A 21,821-nucleotide genomic window follows, 5' to 3' on the forward strand; every position below is an offset into this window, starting at 1 on the left:
CATCTCTTGAATGCAAAAACCATTAGACCTCCTAGTAAAGCACAAAATACACCCACAACAGAATCTGGTGTGAGAATGTGTTTATTTGATGTTGCTTTTACAATATGTACCAAGAATAGAATAATAAGATCTAGCTCTTTGTATTAGAACAAGTGGAGGGAATTAAACTAGTGTTTTTACATCCAAAATATAAACGAATCATTCTTGAATTTAAAATGTACATTGAAAACAATGCTTGGGTATGGACAAGCTCAACATGCACCCAACAGACACAGCCAACCATTCAATGGATTTATTGTCACAGGCACACACACTTCCATGGACCCCACACCCTGTCAGAAAGCAGTGCATGCAGTGTACAATAATATTGCATGTCTTGGTACCATCTCAGCAACACGTAAACCTATTCGGTACAATAAGACCACAGAGTAGTACATCCTCCATTCTCGAAACAGGCACAGATGGGGAGGGGATCAGCAGCATTGTTCGTTGTCATTACTTGATTCCTTTCATTTAGCAAAAAAATTCTCTCATCCTAGTGGCTATTCTACTTAGTAGAAAAAGTATATATAAAATTATGAACCTTAATTATTAAAAAAAAAAGTTATGCAGTTAATAAAACAACGTATACGCTTTGAAGCTTAAAAGACAATATAGTGCTTTTATCTCAATAACTGTACAAAGTTCCTGCAAGAAAAGATCTGTACATGGTTACAGGAAAGTTATGCTAGCAAAAATACAATCTAAAAAAACCACAAAGCCGTACTAAATTCATTCCAATTGTTGTATGGGTAGATGTGCACAAATGCTGCAACTACATATTTGGAAACATTTAAAAATGGATAAAAGTACTTTATAGCGTTAAAAAAAAAACCTGTTGGGTTTTGTTCTTGGTCATATCCCCACCAACAATTGTCAATATTACAGTATCACTTTCAGAAATCTCTGTTTCCCCCCAATCTATCACAATGATGACGTGATACAGATACTGCTGGAAACAGGACCGGCAGTGTGTTTGATTTGATTAAAAAGCAGAACCGGCTTGTGTGTTCTTGTGAATAACCCAATGACAAATAGGGCTATTTTCAGATGATTCTTCCAATTGGCACATTAAATCAACACTGTTATGCTAGCATTAATCATTACTGGCCATTCTAGTCTCAGTACTGTGTGTGACTGTGCTTGTGCTCTCTTAGTAACTACTGTGAAGTGGATGGCACTTACGTAGGCCTATAGGTGAAACAGAACAGATACAGGGGGTTGTTGAATGTCCAGCCTCGCCCGAGGGACATTGGGTTATGTTACGACAGAGAGTGGGGGTCACCTCTAGGGCAGCTCAGCAGACAGAGTCAGTGTTGGGAGGCAGCCTCCCACTGCGTCGTGCCTCCTTCTCCCTTTTCTCCCTCTGTTTCTCCAGCTTCTCCTGGGCCTTCCTCATGTCCTTCAGCTTCTTCTTGATGGTGGCCCGGTCACTCTGGCTGGACACACCCAGGGCCTGAGGGGACAAACATCATGGGTCACATTCTAGAACACTACTTTCTGAAATGCATATAAACATCGGACAATTTCCTCTAGTTTCTTATGTGTAATTGTCCTTATGCACCGTGTTAGTGTAAATCATTGTGCAATTCACCCTGTTTATGTTTGGCCATTAGGTGGCAGTCAAAGATTAGAAACCTGACTGATATCGAGATGATGCAAGATGCAAGACTTCGCTCTCGCACAGTATCTGCGCATGTGCAGCGGTTCCCACGCCGTCCACAGTGTGGTAGCCAGGGCACTAAAACACTGGAGAAGTGAAGCCTCGCGCTTCTACGCTCTTAGTTGTCGCAGAAATTGACCCACTATGCTTTGTACATCTTTGAGTCTACCTTTACATTTTCTTTGGCCTTGTTGCTTGTGATGCCCTCTCACCTTCAACTTGTCACTGTCCAGGTGCATGAGCTGATGTCCATCCACACCTTTGGCAGTGAACTCAGGCGTGTATTGGTCCATGTTCATGCCCATCAACCAGTGACAGATTTGCTGATTGGTCCACTCGGAGACGGGGCGGTTCTGCCATTGGTACTCCTTCCCTGTGGGCACTGGCTCGTCATCCAGGGTCTACGGAACACCAAGAAACACATGCCATCCCAAGAAAACAAACAAAAAAAATAGTAGCAATAATGTATTAATTAGCGAATCAATGTCAGTTACATGACAATACGTAAGCACAATATCAAAATATCATGGGTCGGTGCAAAGTGACAAATCTCATACATTCTTTTTTTTTAAAGAAGCTGTGTGCGCACTGGTCAATTCAGTTTGTCACAGCGCTGTTAAGTGGAAGCAGCCACGACATGCAGACGGAGCATGTTTGTTTTGTTCTACCTGACTTGTTTGAGTATAGTAGGCAGGGCTTTGGTCTTAACGTTTATCTGAGTATAAATAAAAATCACTTATCGACTAAAACACCTACAAGATAAGCCATACAGCCACAAAACACAGCCATACTGTACACACAATCCGATCACCATATACACAAAACACAGCCATACACACAATCCGAACACCATATACACAAAACACAGCCATACACACAATCCATACACCATACACACAATCCGAACACCATATACACAAAACACAGCCATACACACAATCCGAACACCATACACACAATCCGAACACCATACACACAATCCGAACACCATATACACAATCCAAACACCATACACACAATCCATACACCATACACACAATCCATACACCATACACACAATCCGAACACCATATACACAAAACACAGCCATACACACAATCCATACACCATACACACAATCCATACACCATACACACAATCCGAACACCATATACACAATCCGAACACCATATACACAAAACACAGCCATACACACAATCCGAACACCATATACACAATCCATACACCATACACACAATCCATACACCATACACACAATCCATACACCATACACACAATCCGAACACCATATACACAATCCGAACACCATATACACAATCCATACACCATACACACAATCCATACACCATACACACAATCCGAACACCATATACACAATCCGAACACCATATACACAATCCATACACCATACACACAATCCATACACCATACACACAATCCGAACACCATATACACAATCCGAACACCATATACACAAAACACAGCCATACACACAATCCGAACACCATATACACAATCCATACACCATACACACAATCCATACACCATACACACAATCCATACACCATACACACAATCCGAACACCATATACACAATCCGAACACCATATACACAATCCATACACCATACACACAATCCATACACCATACACACAATCCGAACACCATATACACAATCCATACACCATACACACAATCCGAACACCATACACACAATCCGAACACCATATACACAATCCGAACACCATACACACAATCCATACACCATATACACAAAACACAGCCATACACACAATCCATACACCATACACACAATCCATACACCATACACACAATCCGAACACCATATACACAAAACACAGCCATACACACAATCCATACACCATATACAAAGGGATGTTCCTTTCCACTAGACAGACACAGGAGCAGCACAGATCATTCTACTGTCTAACCAAGGAGCCTCTTCTGCTAGTTCGGCAAGCTGACCTGCACATCAAGGACCCGAAGCTAAAGACAGAAACGTGTTTTAACACCACACAGACAACTTCATCACACACATGCAACTTCAATCTCCGGCGGCCATTCACAATTCCATCATCACAGCCACACGGGGGCAAAGAGCATGCAGAGACATCTGAGCAGCACCATCCCACACTGACTTTTGTGGACGTGGAACAAAGAGAGAGAGAGAGAGAGAGCACTCACCTCACTGGACGAGAAGACTAAAGTATGTGAGCGCCCAGTCAGATTGGGCTCTGCAACTAAGCCTACGATGTCTGAACTGGGGCTGCCAGGGTTTGAATCGTCTATGACTGACAAACTCTGGAACAAGTGGAAACAAGGAGGAACGCATTAACTCGACAAACACATGGGTGGGTAAACAACAGGTCTTTACTCTGGGGAGTAAAAGCTCTAGGGAGGAAGGGGATCCACAGTAGTACCGGTAAAACATGGAACCTTAGGTTGAGAACTAGAACAGTGCATTTTCTGAAGAGAAAGTGGCGCGCTTGCAAGCTTGTGAAGGATCGATTGATTCCTAAGACAAACAAACTACTTCTACTATGACACTTAATTCTAATCATCAAATCGTGTGTGTGATATGAGTGTGAAAGGTTAGATTTAGAATGCTCGACACACTACCACAAACCCAAGTCCACTACGGCGACACAAATCAATTTGGGGGTATAATTAGTATGATCTAGATGCGAAATTAACAATCACAACACTAGATGAAGGGTTAGTTCTAGTCTACCAGCTCCTCTAAGATTGGGGGGGGAAAAAGGAAATCATACTGTACCAAATCTAACGAGCGACTGAACAAAGAGGACCAGGAGAGATTTGTCTGTTTTGAAAGAAGGACTTTTTAGTGAGCGAGCTTGTCAGGTCGTTCTCCCAACTTTACACTGTGGATCACTGCTCTGGCTGGCACAGGACCATGGGGCACAGACTCCGAGAAGTAGAATCCCAGCCAGCAGAACCAGGGGAGACCCTGTGTGTGGCCAACACTCCCCACACACTGCCCACTATCTCCCCATAGCCCTGGTGCTGTTGGCCTCCATCTACACCCCAGACAGCCTGGTTGTGAATTAGTCAGGCCTGTTTTGAGTAGATGCATTTAAAAATGGGGATAATTCTGTGGTTGCTAAGCCATTGAAATGCCAATGAATCCTACTCCTCTCTCGCTCTCTGATTAATAACGAATTAGTGTCTCAAAAAGCACCCTATTTAGGGCACTACTTTTGAACTGCAATGTCATCATCCCTCGCTGGGAAACACGACGCTGGCCGGCCGCTGCACATCTCTTGACTGGATTCTCTATTTATTTCCATGCAGAGCAGAAACCTTGAACTGTGGACTACTGATCAATGAATCACTGACTTATTACTGGCATGAATTGGTCCAGAAATGGGGGTCAGTTCAGTGACACAGTGAAGGCATTTCATTTCACTTTGTAGTAGCCAGAGCCATTTATTTCGAGAGTTAGGCCAACTTTTAGAATTTTGAATACTCAGTTGCATAGCATTGTTTAATCATCCCCCATGCAATGTTAATGGCTGGCTAACATGGCTGCCATAGAATGTTGAGGTGTCATGCAAATGCATCATAACGCAGAAACCCTTACTGGCCCAACTCTTTAAATACATGGCTTTAGTTGTAGCTAATGAAATGTCATTTTGAGTCCCGGCTGGATTTGGCATACTAATTAAAAATGGCTTCATACAATCTCTCCTCAATGCAAATGTCTTCTGCTTCTGTTTGTTACTGGCGATCCTGAAATTACTAAACATCTGTGTCTAGATTACGAGGGCTTTTTGTTTCCGTCTTTTGCACGGGGTCAGCTGAGGGGCGCGTGCGCGTGGTGCTTACCTTGTTTTTGCGGTCCTGGCTCTGCTCGCTGCTGGTCTCAGTGGCTGCGTATGGTAGGCTGCTGCTGGAGGACGAAGGCTCCTTGTCCCTGTCTCGGTCTCTGTCCCCAAACCAGGAGAAGGGCATACAGGTGGGTATAGAGGTCATGGACTCAGAGGGGGACAGGTTCCCTCCAGGTTCCTCCAGGAGCTCGGCAGAACCCCTGGGCATTAGGAAAATTAAGAAAAATAAGCTTAAGTCTCCAAATGACATATTGTCTCTTCAATAGCAGAGCTGTGAGTGTACGGTGATGACATAGCCAGGATGTGGTGACACGGTAGGCATGGTGACATGACATACCTGCTGTCCAGAGATGCTCGCATCGCCTCCTTGTCATGTTTCTTCCCTTTGCCACCAGACTTCCGAAGGCCACTGTTGGTTTTCAAAAGCTTTAGATAACACAGGACTGACAAATTGAAAACAAAATTATTCTCTCAGGCACTTACCCAAAAATCGTCTTTTTGGGTTTTCCTGCTGAAGAACTCTCATTTGTCTCATCTGTAACAGAGTCACATTTTCAAAATAACATAATTACATCAACTGCTGCAAGCAGAGAGCCAGTAAGAGACACATCAATATGGTGACAGTCAGTGGCGATAGCAGCAAAACTCTTGTTTTGTAAATGTACAGCGTGAGGAGAATGCTGTGGTCAGCAGACTGATCTCTGGATATGGGACAGTACCTTTGAGCTCCTTGCCCTTCCCCCTGGACTCCCGTTTCTTCACATTGCGCTGGAGCCCTGAGGGGGAGTTTGGCGAGAGCAAAGCGGTATCTTTAGGCGGCGACAGAGAAGGACTGCTCCCACTCTCGGCGCTGTTTCTCTGGGACGGGGGCAGGGAGGAGCTGCTGGAGAGCTCCAGCTTGCTCCTGGGTCTCTCCCCAGCCTCGGGGATCTCGTCCTTCTGGCCGTTCCCAGGGTAACAGATGGGCACCGGCAGGGACAGGCTCTCCTGGATGGACCTCCTCCTCCTGACATAGTCCTCCTCTGCATCCTCCTCCTCTTCCTTGTTCTCCTGGAGGGAAAGACACCGTCAGCAGTGTTGACTAAAGAGACAAAACAGAGTCTCCGTGACAGGACTGACCCATGTGAGCATTGGTATTGAACACGCAGTCAACAGAAGGAGATGAGGAAGGATGTGTCTTTGAATTAACTGGTACTATTCACCCTGATATTACTTCCCAAAATGAACGAGAGAACATTCTGAGCTGACCTGCGACTGGCAAGGGGACGCGCCAAGGCTCTCCTTCAGTTTGTTGCGAGACGGACGATTCCTCCTTGGGGCCAGTAAGCCCTTGGCCTTGTGTGCACTGGTGTCCAAGCGGTCAGTCTCAGGGACCAGCTCGCTCCAGTCTGTATCTGTGGGGGAGGGACAAAAACACAGCTCGGTACAGTAGACAGTAAGGCTTGGGAATTGTCAGGGACCTCATGATACGATATCGCTTTACTGCTGATACGATTCAATACTGCGATTTGAATTGCGATTTGATGTGTCAACCATATTGCTGACTATGAGTCTGCTGCAGAGAGACGAGAGCAGGAGAAGACGAGTTTCGATCAGTTGGGGAAATAAAAGTGGTGAAAACATGTTGGCTCACGATCCCAAAATAATACTGCGATAAGTGACTGTATCACCTTTTTTCTAGATCACTACTACACGAGGTACACACGCTGCTTCCCTATTCCCTATTTAGTGAGCTACTTCTGGTCAGGGCCCACTGGTTCACTGAGTGTACAAAACATTAGGAACACATCTAATATTGAGTTGTACCCCCTTTTGCCCTCAGAACTGCCTCAATTCGTCGCTGCATGGACTCCACGAGGTGTCGAAAGCCGTTCCACAGGGATGCTGGCCCATGCTGACTCCAATGCTTCCCACAGTTGGTGTCAAGTTGGTGACATCAACAAGGGATCGTAGCTTTCACCTGAATTTCACCTGGTCATCCTGTCATGTTCCTAATGTTTTGTGCACTCAGTGTATAGTTAAAAATGGTGTCATTTGAGACATATCCACACTCTCACCCTCCTTTAGTGGTAAATGGAGGATGGCTCCTAGACTCCTACTTACCTAACAGTAGAGAGTCCACAGACTGTGTGTTGGTGGCGGGGCCTTCACTCCCCTGGCTGCTCCATCGTCTTTCCTCGGCAAAGTCCTGACCTGACTGGGTCTCCACGCGGTCAGCAGATGGACCGCTGCCCTCCAGGACCGCTATCTGAGGAGAGAACCACAGAACGGACCATCAACCCTCTCTCCTTCTCCACGAGGTCTGAACCCTCTCTCCTTCCCCACAAGGTCTGAACCCTCTCTCCTTCTCCACGAGGTCTGAACCCTCTCTCCTTCTCCACGAGGTCTGAACCCTCTCTCCTTCTCCACGAGGTCTGAACCCTCTCTCCTTCTCCACGAGGTCTGAACCCTCTCTCCTTCTCCACGAGGTCTGAACCCTCTCTCCTTCTCCACGAGGTCTGAACCCTCTCTCCTTCTCCACGAGGTCTGAACCCTCTCTCCTTCTCCACTAGGTCTGAACCCTCTCCGTCTCCACTACGTCTGTTAGAATATTCCAGTCTCTTTCTCATAATTTGTAAATGAGAACTTGTTCTCAACTAGCCTACCTGGCTAAATAAAGGTGAAATAAATAATAAAATAAATAATAATATGTTCCTCTCACCCGGTCCTGCAGGCTTTCAAGCTGCTCCTTGTACCATCGATCCTTCTCATCTAGAACTTTCTTCAGCTCCTCCTCCTTCTTCACAAAGTCAATCTCCCTGGAAAGGAATCAGACCATTAGACTTCAAAATCATTCCACTGACGCGTGGACATACAGTGCATTCGATTGAACCCAATCGAAACATCTCTGGAGAGACCTGAAAATAGCTGTGCAGCAACGCTCTCCATCCAACCTGACAGAGCTTGAGAGGATCTGCAGAGAAGAATGGGAGAAACTCCCCAAATACAGGTGCGCCAAGCTTGTAGCGTCATACCCAAGAAGACTCGAGTCTGTAATCCCTGCCAAAGGTGCTTCAACAAAGTATTGAGTAAAGGGTCTGAATACTTATGCACAAGTGATATCTTATTTTATGCAAAAATGTCTACAAACCTGTTTTTGCTTTGTCATTATGGGGTTTTGTGTGTAGATTGATGAGGGGAAAAAACGATTTAATCCATTTGAGAATCAGGCTGTAACATGACAAAATGTGGAAAAAGTCAAGGGATCTGAATACTGTCCGAATGCACTGTACTGTACTTTTTACACAACATGACTCAGCATAGAGGAAGAATGCCTTCAGCTTGTTCAGAATGAGGGAAGCACAGGTCAACACAAGTCGAGAGTTCGAAATAACGCACTTCGAAATAACTTGACCCCAAGTGAACTCAACTCACTTCTGCTGGTAGTCTTTGAGAAGTTTCTTGGCCTTGTTGTATTTCTTGTCCAGCGTCTCGTACTGGCTCTGGCTCTCAGACAGGTGCTCGTTGACAGTTTTACACAGAGCCTGGGCTTCTAGCCAGTACCCTTCCAGAGTCAACATTTTCTCATTGCTGCTCTCAATCTTCTGCTCCAACTCAGCCACTCTCGTCTCCCTGGATGCTTTGTCCTCCTCGGACGCCCTTAACTGTAGAGGAAGAGTGAAATGTATTTTTTTTAGTACCTAAATCTAAGGGCTTCTCATCTACTAGTACAATCGACGTATTCAAAAATCATTACGGTCAGTCAGATGAGACAGACAAGACGACAATCACGGGTTGGTCACCGGCCGGGGCGACAGATTGCGCTCCATGCATTGACCCATATGTACTCATGTTTATGAAACAGTAGCTTGCCCTTCAGATGTACATACCTTTTCCTTCAGTTGGCTTATTGCCGCTGTTCCTAAGCTGTGTTTCAGTTGGAGCTCGGGTAAAGAGAGAAACCATTTCAGTAACAAAAACAAGCACACTTCACACAAGCATTTACACATCCGCCATAATATAAAGCGATGGTAATTCTATCAGGTGAAATACCTCCTGGAATTTTAAGCCCATCTGCGTGGAGTCCATGTTGAAGGGCATGAACATGGCCTCTGTCTCCGGCGGGTCAAACACCTCCACCGTCCTTCCGCCAGAGAAACTAGACCTTAGCATATCTTCCTCCTCGCCGTCTTCCTCCTCGTAGTGCTCCTCCTGAAACATAACCAACCACAACCACATCACACGGCCAGTCGCCTAGCCACGCCCACGTGGCGCCTTGCGGCTCGGCGCCCAGCGGGGAGGTATGGGTAATCACTACATCATATCCCGGTGTTACCGTGACAGCCTGCAGGAGAGCCAAGCGGGAGCCCTGTGTCAGAAGGAAACTCATCTCTGCGTCAACATGTTCCATCACACAACCAACCCCAAACATGAGGCAACACAGGGAAAAACACTGCATAAATTCCCACACAGCTCATTGACTTGCATACCTACACAGAAATAATTAAATATCTGCCCATTTTGTCACCCACCACCAACCACACAGCTCCTTGTACACGAGTAGCCCAGTATTGAAGTAGATGCACGCGTATGAAATATGTTCCAAAACGGGACATGTTTTATCGCCTTTTAAGAGATAAGCTTTTTCTTGCTTTTCCAGGAGCCCTACCTCTCTGTGCTCAGTTCCTCTATAAATAAAGGCTTGTGGTTGCTTGTACTTTTGAAAAGCAAACATTGCACAATTCCACCAGGCTCCAGCAGCCAGACCCCCCCCCCCCCCCCCCCACACAGCCCCAGGGTGACAACACACCATGCTTATTCACTGCTACCTTCCCTGCTGGAGTGGCGACTGGACTGGGCTAACCACAGGGCCAGGGTTGGGTGAGGCCGCCCAGGTGACTCACCTCCTCGGTGGACTGTTCGTAGGGGTCGTCCCGGTGCTGCTGCTCCTGCTGGCTCTTTTCCTGCTCCAGAGTCTCGCTGATCAGACGCGCCACCTCGCTCTGTGTCCCCGGCTTCTCCCGGCCAATCAGAAAGCTGTTTGTGTGAGAGCGTGGTGGGTCAGCGTGAAGAGGGGTAGTACCAGCAGATGCCTGGCTGGTCGATGACATTCCCTTTGCTCTAAGCCTTGGCATACCAGTTTAGTTCCAATCATAATAGCTGACTCATGCTGTTTATTGAACTTTTCCTAGAGTGTGAGCGTGTCGTTTGCCTATGGTGAATCATTCACCTGCGCCCTATGTGGGCCTGTTCTCTTTGTGTAGGCTTGAGGCACACTTGGTATACAATAATAAAAACAAACATATTTACTCTTTCAACATCTCTCAAGGATATTTATTTTCCTCCAGTCATACCCGAACAACCTTAAAACGATAGCTATGAGGTCATTCACTGGTAGGCTAACGGACGGCCACACGTTTAATCTCAGAACACAAGGGGGGGGTACTACTGAAGCTGGACTGAGCTCACCTGACCGTTCCTTTCGTGTTCTTCAGGACTGTAGCAGCAAACAGCTGAGTCACTCCCACCAGACTGATCCTGTCCACCTCCACTATCTGGTCATTCACCTGGATCCTAGGGGAAAGGACAACAGGTCATCGTAAGGCAACGCCTAGATTTCGGAAAGAGGGCGTGTAATCGACAAGGGGTGCACTGGAACCACGTCATAGTAATAACGCCTTTCCTTTTACTTTTTTCAGCGAACAAATTCTTCCAGCTGGCAGCGCAACATAAGGCTAGATTCCCTGGGAAGCGGAAGGAGCTATTTTCTTTCGCTGCCTTACAGGGTTATAAATACAGCCAGTTGCTTAGAAATGGTGTCTGAAGACCATTGGGGAAATGAAGCATTTGTACCCTTTCACATCCCCACAGTGTTGTGGACCATCGACCATCGATGGCTCTGTAATACATCCAGAGACAGTTCCAGGTGTCTACGGTACCACGCATTTGAACTGCCAAGGTTAAAACACGGTTCAAATGTGAATGCTTCTGTTAAGCACGGTAGAGTGCAACGCGTTCCCCCAGGGGGTGGGGCATCACCTGCCATCCCGTTCAGCCGCTCCCCGCTCTGTTATGGTCTTCACAAAGATTCCCAGTTTCTCCAGGCCCTGGTCAGCTCCCACTCCCATCCCTATGATACTGATGCCCAGGCCGTTATCTCCTGTGGGACAAGACAAGGATGGGGAGTTAGAATGGATGGGTGGGACTGCATTCTCTGGACAGCTGTGATGAGGATGCTGCTCTTTGCCAGGGCGGCCTTGTAAAAATAAAATCTCAAATGGTACTCAGAGACACTTGGGTTAATAAAGGAAAGATGAAATGCAGAGAACACGGACCCTTTTCAATTTCCACGGGGAACACGTCCATCTTCTCCACCCTCTTCTCCAGCTCGTACTCAGCCGACGCCGCCACGGGGTCCACCTCATCGTTGCGCCGGTCGTATTCCTCGTTAGAGTAGGTGCTGAACACCTGCAGTGTGGAAGCAAGCACAAGAGGTCTTACAACTAGGCTCACCACAGTGTCCCCACACAACAAGCAATGGACTTAAAAAGGTTAACTCTCAACCAAAATTTCAGCCTTTGCCCGACCCCTTTAAAAAATAAATGCATTCAGGTGAGAATTGGTCTTAAATATTCATTTTGGCGGTGGGTAAAAATAGTTGTATCTGATCCCAACACTTTCTCACTCCGATAATACAATTATGTGCATCACGAACAAATACGGCTCGGCTCTGGACAGCTAGTTAGCTCACAGCGGTAAAGCGCAGAGTTCCTGACATCTATTGCCACTTGCGGTGTAAGTTTGAATCCTCCATTGGATGCCAAATAAATCTGAAATGTGGACTCATATTTATTGCGGTATTGTGGTGGGAAGAAAAGTGCAATCGTCACCTTGAATATTAAGATTAAGTGGCTCAATTCGATCCAACCCTCATTGCAGTATTTATGCAGTAGCTCTTTTTCCCCAATGGTCAAATACACACACAGAATGGTCTTGGGTACTGTATAAAACCCTAGAACTACTACCAGGACGACCCCTCTCACAGGTATGCTTTCGCTTTTCAGAATTAGAAGTGTGTGGGCACGGGATGAATATTGTATATAAAGGATAAAAACAATTATTTAAAAAAAACATCTGCCCCATGTGGCATTAGAACTTACAACCATTGAACTATTTTGCAAAACAATCATATATATATTAACTGAAATATCACATTTACATAAGTATTCAGACCCTTTACTCTGTACTTTGTTGAAGCACCTTTGGCAGAGGTTACAGCCTCAAGTCTTCTTGGGCATGACACTACAAGCTTGGCACACCTGTATTTGGGGAGTTCCTCCCATTCATCTCTGCTCTCTCAAGCTCTGTCAGGTTGGATGGGGAGCGTCGCTGCACAGCAATTTTCAGGTTTCTCTGAAGATGTTTGATCGGGTTCAAGCCCGAGCTCTGGCTAGGCCACTCAAGGACATTCAGAGACTTGTCCCACTCCTGCGTTGTCTTGGCTGTGTGCTTAGGGTCGTTGTCCTGCTGGAAGGTGAACCTTCTCCCCAGTCGGAGGTCCTGAGCACTCTGGAGAAGGTTTACATCAAGGATATCTTTACTTTGCTCCGTTCATCTTTGCCTCGATCCTGACTAGTCTCCCAGTTCCTGTCGCTTAAAAACACCCCCACAGCATGATGCTGTCACCACCATGAAGCACCGTAGGGACGGTGGCAGGTTTCGTCCAGATGTGACACTTGCCATTCAGGCCAAATAGTTCAATCTTGGTTTCATCAGACGAGAGAATATTGTTTCTCATGGTCTGAGAGAGTCTTTAGGTGACTTTTGGAAAACTCCAAGCGGGCTGTCATTTTACTGTGGAGTGGCTTCCATCTGGCCACTCTACCATAAGTCCTGATTGGTGGAGTGCTGCAGAGATGGTTGTCCTTCTGGATGGTTCTCCCATCTCCACAGAGGAACTCTGGAGCTCTGTCAGAGTGACCATCGGGTTCTTGGTCACCTCCCTGACAAAGGGCTTTCTCCCCGATTGCTCAGTTTGGCCGGGTGGCCAGCTCTAGGAAGAGTCTTGGTGGTTCCAAACATCCATTTAAGAATGATGGCGGCCAATTCCTTCAACCTCATTGTTTGTTTTTTTGCTCTGACATGCACTGTCAACTGTGGGATGTTATATAGACAGGTGTGTGCCTTTCCAAATCATGTCCAATCAACTGAATTTACCACAGCTGGACTCCAATCAAGTTATAAAAACAGCTCATGGATGATCAATGGAAACAGGATGCACCGGATGTCAGTGACGATTCTCATAGCAAAGGGTCTGAATACTTATGTAAATAAGGTATGTCTGTATTTGATTTTTAATACATTTTCGCTTTGTCATTATGGGCTATTGTGTGTAGATTGACGAGGGAAAAAAATGTTACATTTAGTCCATTTTAGAATACGGCTGTAAAGTAACAAAATGTGGAAAAAGGGAAAAGGTCAGAATACTTTCCCAGAATGCACTGTAAGAAACGGTAAGCAAAAACATTTCAATGTGCCCTACTGCCTTTTGAATTGTGTGTAACGTCAGTTGTCTAGTCAAGGAAGCGTCATGCTAAATATATTGGCACACTTTTATAGTAAGCTTTGAGGTGGTACCACCCAGCACATCTAGAAGAGAGTGTATTTCATGTCGAACCCCTCCCTTGAGATGACGTAGGTGCCTCTACATCACAATTTCAATGGTAGAATTGAACCGCTAGGGGCAAAATAGGCTAGATTTACTACTAAAAGTATATGACTTCTGCAACAAACTTAAAATGAAGACCAGAATTGGCCAAAAACATTTGGTTTTCAATTATGTTTTATTTACTTCATGAAAGTTTCTCTGTAATAAGGGCCAGACACATTTTTTGTCTGTCTGTACTCATAAAACGAGTGATATTCTCTAAAATAGGCCTGTTCTGCTTAAAACTATTGTATTTATCAGTCTCTACCGTGGTTATGAGTTTCAATAAATATGAAGCAGACTAGGCCTTGAGGTCTGAAACTCTAACCCTTCTTCATTAGTTATCAATAAAAACAAAACAGTGCTCCCAGTACCATCAACAGTTGTTCACCCTTTGTATTACCAGTGAAAGAAGCCTCTGTCTCTGTTATTTTTCAGACAGTGAGGTAGCTCAGTGTCTCACCAGTTTACAGCAAACAGACGCACTGAGGCATACAAATGCCCGTATGCACAAAGACGCACTGTTCCAGGGATTTCATTAAGGTTTAAATAACCTATGATTTGAGCAGACATAACAGTCTCAGTTCACCGACGATGTGGCCGATTTCTTGTTAGGACCCTAGTTGCACACACAGTATGGCAGGCAAAGAACGCCCCGCGAGAAAGTAGGCCACAGCTGGGAGGAAAAGAGGAATAGATGTGGCAAAGAGCAATGCTCTGTGGAAACAGGTGGTAATCCTCAGTACTCAAATGAAGAGATAACATGAACAGCGGACAGAAAGCCTGTATTCAGTCCCCAATCTTCTGCTCTCTGCCAGGTTTCATTGCAGGTTGGCCATTTCTATGATTAAATCAAACATAGCATACTATGGTATAAATACTAAAGTATTTACTGTAGAGTTTTTGTAGACTTTACTGTAGTATTTACAGTTAACCATAATATAAATAGTATAGTAAATGAAAAATGTATATATATATATATATATATACACACTATAGTAATCAGTGTAGTGTTTTTGCAGATTGTAGTATACTGCAGTGTTTCTGCAGATAGTATTGTAGTATTTACTATAGTGTTTTTGTTGCATTATCTTTGACATAGAAGTGAAACCTCCCGGAGAAACACTCAAATAGCAAAGTTTCCATAAACTGTAGGTCGATCGGTAGGTAGGTAGGACTGGGGTCTGAACAGATAGTTCAGAGATTCTGCTCTATAACCTGTACTGAACAAAATATGGTCTATACTTGGCATGTAGGTTTCTTACTTATGGCACAAATGGGATATGGGGAGGGAAATGGGCAGGGTATATGCAAATTAAATACTCTAGTATTTACTATAGTTTTAAAAAAGTGTCATGTTTTGCAGACCTTCCTGTAGTATTTGCTAGTGTTTTTTCCCGCCGGATAATACTGTAGTATATGCTATAGTATTCTACAATATACTACAACATTCTATAGTAAGTACTACACATGATCGATGGATATTAGAGTGTGTAGTATAGTATTCTACAGTATACTACAGTTTACTCCAGAATTGTAGTATATAGTATGTACTGGAATATTCTATATTAAAATGTAAGTATTTCGGGAATCTGGCTTTGGCGGATGTCAGGAAACCCCTACCTGCCCAAATGCATAGTGCCAACTGTAAAGTTTGGTGGAGGAGGATCTTGACTGGCCTGCACAGAGTCCTGACCTCAACCCCATCAAACACACCTTTGGGATGAATTGGAACGCCGACTGCGAGCCAAAATCGCCCAAAATCAGTGCGTGACCTCACTAATGCTCGTGGCTGAATGGAAGCAAGTCCCCACAGCATTGTTCCAACATCTAGTGAAAAGCCTTCCCAGAAGAATGGCGGCGGTTATAGCAGCAAAAAGGGGGGACCAACTCCATATTAATGCCCATGATTTTGTAATGAGATGTTCGATGAGCAGGTGTCCACATACTTTTGGACATGTGTATGTATGAAGTGTATGTATCCGACCCATCTAAAGCAGCCTGGGCTGTGGGCTCCAAGGCCTTTATGGCATGTCGTCTCCTCCTCAGTCACAATGTGATATCCAGCCAGAGAGACAGAGCCAGAGCAAGCAGTGCAGCCAGATGGGAATTCAAAGCTGCTTTTTACAGATGAGCACAGGTCTGCTCTGGGACATCACCAGTAACACAGTAAGCTCTACTGATCACAGGGACGGAGCTCTTCGGGCTTTGATTTTTTTTCAGACATCCTGTGTCAAGAACTCCAGGAAACTGCAGATTTGTTTGGGTTTAAAAAGAAAAAGGAATGCTGACGAGTCTACAACTGTCAAAGCCAAAGGAATGAACTCAGTCTAGTGTGGATTCTGTTCTCCCTCATTTCTAAGGCATGGGGTCAGCTTCAAGTGTGACCTCACTGAAACAGTGCTCTCCATACATGGACAGAGCAGTTGTTACCTCATGCATCCACAGTGTCTGGACCCTACCCAATGACCTCACCATGTTATTACAACTCAATGAAGGGCTCAGAAAAGAGGGGCCCACTGTTCCAGTCAGAGCACTTTAAATCGAGTAGAGAATACCAGAGACAAACAAAAACGGGCTCAGTAATTCTCCAGAAGATAGACGTAAAGCCTGGCATCAACTGACCGTCCATGGTTCGGGAAGTTAGACGTCTAACTGGGAGAGACTTATCCTCTCTCTCTCTCTCCATGGCGGTTCATGGCCGTTGTGATCTCTCGAGTGCTCCACAGATGTTGCGAGCGGTGCGGACGTATGGTCCGGGAGATTAAAGCACGCCGTCCTCAGAGAGAAACAGGAGGTTGCCGTCTGCTCGGGGCTGGCAGAGTGCGAGTGAGAGCAAGGCTATAGGATTAGAACCGGGTTTCGTTTGGAAGCTTGGCTGGAGTCGTAGTGAGAAGGCTGCACGGTGTAATCCAGTACACATTTCCACAGCCCCGAGGTCCGGATCCCAGGAGCGTGTCTGGACTTGAGGATCCAGGCAGGCCAGGCGGTCGGTCGTCTCCGACACCCGCCGGTCTCTGTGTAGACTACTATGGGTTTTTCACGTGAACATTCCTAGTGTAAACAGATTGGAAACCAAAAAGGGTGTGTACACACTACTGCAATTTTGTGGTGAATGGAAGAATGCCATATATGAAGCCTCATTCCTCTCCTAGAAGCCCAGCTCTATTCTCCTCGTCATCTTATCAGAGGTAGAGCTAGCTTTCGACCGTGTCTCTGGGTATAATTTAGTTTTAACTGAACACTATCCTCTCCTCAAAGGCAAGGCCATCTCATGAAGGATTCGGATCAGAGTGCCAAATAATACAGGGCGTACAAATGTTCTCTGGTATTTCAAATGAAAACAGTTCAGTCAAAGCACATCAGTCCTTGGTTTATCTGACACACACACACACACACACACACACACACACACACACACACACACACACACACACACACACACACACACACACACACACACACACACACACACACACACACACACACACACACACACACACACACACACACACACACACATTTAAAAAAAGGTTGAGAACAGTGTGCTCTACAAACGTCCGTATTTACATGAACAACCAGGCAGATCAGTTTGGGGATTTAATAGCCAGTTCAAATCCAAACAAATCAATAAAAACGAAAGCAGACAGAAAATGTCATTAAAAGATGAAAAAGGCTTGGTTTTGGGGGTTTACAGTAATTAGGTGGAGAAAACGTAATAGAAAATGTAACTGTGGAACGGAGGGAACTCACTGATGATTCCCAGGCTTCAGTTGGACTCTGCAGCACTGAAGTGGTTTTGCTTGGCTTCTTCCCTGGCACTTTTTCTGTACCGACTTTCCTGTTGCCATGGAATACTTCCAGCTATTCGGAACAACGTTCCTTTCTCTTGCGGCTGAAACCTAATCACTCAAGCACTGTCTTGTGTGGTAGACACAAGAAAAAGACTCAGAAATCAAATCTCTTTATTAGCCTCGAAGAAAAAAAACCCACACAGCTTGCTGTTGTTATCACCGATCTCCAGTTACCATGTGAAACCCCCAGTTACCTTTATCTCTGTGTGCAGGCCTGGTGGTTGGGCAGGTACGGGTCACCATTGGTTCCAATTCTGGAAGCCCAACTTCCAGTGAACATCACTGAGCCTACACCGACCAGGACAAGCAGATTCAAAATCAATTGGTCAAGCTCACTGCATTTCCTTTGACTACTTGGCTGAAAGCTTGGCAATTAATGTAGCATTAGTTTTTTGTTGTTGTGCCTCTAAATCTTTAATGGGGTGGCAGAAGCTGTGAAGTGGCTGTGAAGTGGCTTGGTAAGCCATAGTGCCATCTGCTTCATATGTTCTCTTTCTCCACGTCTTGTGAAAGCCCGTCTCTCAGCACGCCTGGCTTGATTAATGCACGTCATCCACCTTCAACCAGCATAGAGGGCTGCTGTAGACACACACACACACAAAACTTTCCCCTCTCCCGTTATCCCCCCCAAAAATACCACTGTGGGAAATGAGTCAGCAGCTGAGAGAGAAACTAACCAGAGAATGCAGCACCCCACCAGGGTACCAAAAGCGAGCACAGAGCACTGGATCGGGAGGAGCACATTACGTAAGCAGCTACAAATGAAAACATGCTGTGGGAACGGGAAAGGGGTCTGGTGCGGATCATACAATTAGGAAAGAAAGCATGCCACCAAGTTATTCAGTCCTGAATAAACCGAACACAGAATCAGCCCAATATTTCCTGCTAGCATGCTCTACAAAAAAACATAGGACCAGATAAACATATACATTGGTTGGATAACAAAAACTATGTCAAGGTAGGCCTACTTTTGAACTCTACCTTTGAAGAAATAAACAATGAATGAATCACTCTGGAAAAGAAAGATACTGACTGGCTGTTTAATTGGGACAAAGAGGCCAAACCCTAACCCTGTTTTTGGTGATTTGGAGTCTGAGAAAAATAGAATACAGCGTAATTCCAGTTTGGAATCAGATATGTGACGCGCACGTCACTACCTCACAGGAGCACATTTTTTTATTTATTTTATCAAACTGCATTTTTTTGTTGTCAGAAATGCCTTCTGGAACATGTGAACTTTCATGTGCCTTATTAACAAATTTGTACAAATAACAAATAAGAATAAAATTGTGAAAATTACTAGCTAAAAAGGACAGCAACCTTCCCGCTAGACATGATTGGCTGAGATAATGCCAAGAGATGAGTTTGGATTGGTCTACCATCTGACACGCATTACATCTTCAAGCTAAGGGGCAACCATAACGGAGAAGGAGAAGTATCCATCCATATTTATGGGTAAGAGAGTCTAGCTAGCTACATTTTCTGATATCTCATGTTTCTAATTTTGTCAGAACGTTGTTTTCATTTCAAGTTAAAGTGTACTGTCAGCTAGCTAACATTACGAGTATGATCTGTGTAGTAATATTATTTGTATCTCAGAGGCATTTGCTTCGCTAGTTATAGCCTAACGTTAGCTAGCTAATATTGAACCTGGTTGGTTAGCTACCTGTAGATTCATGCAGGATAGTAACGTTATGAGTTCGGATTATGGTTAATTGTTTAGCAAGCTAGCTACATGTCTAAACAAAATACATTATGCAAGTAACTACTTCAACAGAATGTTTATGATGTCACTGCGACAGCTGTTGATAGACGTAGCTGGTAAATTTGCTCTGGCTCTGATTTCAGAGCACTTTCGTCTGAATGTGCCAGAGCGCAGAATAACTGACGGCTGAACACTCTACAGCCGTTGAATACGGCCGGTGTCAGTAAATGTTGGCAAAAAAGCTTCATTCAATTGTTGCCAGCAGCACAGTTGCAGTCACCAACGCTCTGGATAACAGCCTAACCAGCTCTGCTAGGGCAAGTAAAATGGTCAGAGTGAGCTGTTCTCTTATTTGTGTCTGGAAGTAGCTAGCAAGCTAGCCAACGTTAGTCAGTTAGCTTGGGTGCTTGACTGCTGTTAGGTCAGTACGCTCAGATCAACCCTACTCCTCAGCCAGAGCGCCCAGTGTGCGCTCTGAACCCCCCCGAGAGCTGAACGCTCTGAATTTACGAACGGAAAATCTGACAACACACTTACGTTTATGAACGCCCAGAGCACACTCTGGCACTCCAGATTAAATTGACGAACACATCAGTAGTATAAACCAGCCTTTAGTCTTGAAATCTTTGGTTGTTTAGTACATACAGTAGCCTCACATGTGAATTGTTAAAGATATGGTTGGGGCTAAAGCTTAACATGCTGTAAACAATGCTGAATGGGTGAAGACAAAGACAAGCTCTCCAGTAGGTGTACCAAAACATTCAAAGGGCATTTTCTCAAAAGTGAGGTTACAAGTTCATCAACTTTCAAAGCAGAATTACTTTCCCCACTGTTCCTCAACTGTAGTGTATGATATACCATTTTCTTGTGATTGTATTTGTTTGTCCCACTATCGAGTGAGTGTATGAATAAGCGCTTGTGCACTTTATCTAAATATTTATGAATTTATTATTGCTGTAGTTATCACCTACTTTTATCCCATGTATATAAAAAAAACACAATTTAACATAAGACTGAATGTAGCCGATCGGTCACATAAAATCAAAGGACCATGAAGTAGAGACGAGTTGAGCAGGTTTGTTTACACATGGCCCACAGACTCAGATTAACCTCGTTGTGTCCTGCCGTGCGGCTAAAAAGTATCTGATACCACTTCGTCTTCTGCAGCGCTGAAAACACAAGTTATTGATGTACTTATTTGTAATCGCATAATGAAACACAGTATGAGGCAATCACAATCAGCCCCAGACCAGCCAGTCTCTCACTGTGCCAAAGAGCTTAAAAGGCAGCATTGAGGCAGCTGTATTGGTATTCAGGCCCATCCCTCCAGTCTCCAGTCCAGGTGGCCGGGCCGGGCCTCACTCTCTTCTCAGGCTATGCTGGTTTGGCTTAAATGCGGTAGACAAATTTCAGTTGAATGCATTCAGTTGTACAACTCTCTGCTGGCTAGATGAGAGGTGGTGTGTGTCAGACACATTCCTTTTGCCGCCAAACAGAGATAGGAAATGGAAAGCATAACACTTTGTGGACGGGACGGAAGGGAGTAGCCAATAGCGAAAGAGGACTCAACTTTGTATCTGTGCCATCGTAGCATCTGTGACAGCATGGGAAGCGCCATTGAGGCTTTCTTCTTCAAGATCGGCTTATCCCTGCCGATGATCTGGTTGGATATGACTCTGACAGGGTCACCAGGAGGGGGTCAGGCAATGAAGTTGGAAGTCCCACCCAGTTGACTACATTAAAATTGTGGAAACCCTCAATGGCGCTGCCCATGCTAATATACCCTTCTGGCCACTAGAGGCCTCTATCATTCTGTATGGAGTAGCCCCTCTTGGAGGTCCCCTGGCCACAGTGGAGGGCCCGGACTATATCTAGCCTCACTCACTTTCCAGGGTTCCCACACAGAAAATAAAGTGGGAAGGAGAGGAGTGGCACAGCCCACTGCTGTGAACAAAGGATCCGTTTCAGATTTGTACAACATACATGAGTAATCACACAGCCTCTG

General features: G+C 45.0%; 1 protein-coding gene across 3 annotated transcripts in view; it reads right to left on the reverse strand.

Annotated features, from left to right (window-relative positions):
• Positions 1 to 63: 63 nt before the first annotated feature.
• The window catches only part of ppp1r9ala (protein phosphatase 1 regulatory subunit 9A-like A), a 35,932-nt gene continuing 14,174 nt past the window's right edge, over positions 64 to 21,821 (reverse strand). The window contains exons 3-20 of one of the 3 annotated variants that reach the window (XM_035773418.2): positions 11,886 to 12,018; positions 11,590 to 11,710; positions 11,020 to 11,124; positions 10,455 to 10,587; positions 9,604 to 9,762; positions 9,441 to 9,494; positions 8,986 to 9,215; positions 8,273 to 8,369; positions 7,675 to 7,819; positions 6,820 to 6,965; positions 6,291 to 6,621; positions 6,055 to 6,106; positions 5,909 to 5,980; positions 5,570 to 5,771; positions 4,500 to 4,544; positions 3,908 to 4,024; positions 1,915 to 2,103; positions 64 to 1,495 (exon numbers count right to left, since the gene is read on the reverse strand). In XM_035773418.2, coding sequence (XP_035629311.1) covers positions 1,337 to 1,495; positions 1,915 to 2,103; positions 3,908 to 4,024; positions 4,500 to 4,544; positions 5,570 to 5,771; positions 5,909 to 5,980; positions 6,055 to 6,106; positions 6,291 to 6,621; positions 6,820 to 6,965; positions 7,675 to 7,819; positions 8,273 to 8,369; positions 8,986 to 9,215; positions 9,441 to 9,494; positions 9,604 to 9,762; positions 10,455 to 10,587; positions 11,020 to 11,124; positions 11,590 to 11,710; positions 11,886 to 12,018 — 2,490 coding nt within the window. In that variant the 3' untranslated portion in view covers positions 64 to 1,336. The remainder of the gene's footprint in view (positions 1,496 to 1,914; positions 2,104 to 3,907; positions 4,025 to 4,499; positions 4,545 to 5,569; positions 5,772 to 5,908; positions 5,981 to 6,054; positions 6,107 to 6,290; positions 6,622 to 6,819; positions 6,966 to 7,674; positions 7,820 to 8,272; positions 8,370 to 8,985; positions 9,216 to 9,440; positions 9,495 to 9,603; positions 9,763 to 10,454; positions 10,588 to 11,019; positions 11,125 to 11,589; positions 11,711 to 11,885; positions 12,019 to 21,821) is intronic. The other 2 variants (XM_035773419.2, XM_035773420.2) reach the window with 2 other exon arrangements.

Source organism: Oncorhynchus keta, chromosome 7 (genome assembly GCF_023373465.1).
Source record: "Oncorhynchus keta strain PuntledgeMale-10-30-2019 chromosome 7, Oket_V2, whole genome shotgun sequence".
NCBI classification, from domain to species: Eukaryota; Metazoa; Chordata; class Actinopteri; order Salmoniformes; family Salmonidae; genus Oncorhynchus; species Oncorhynchus keta.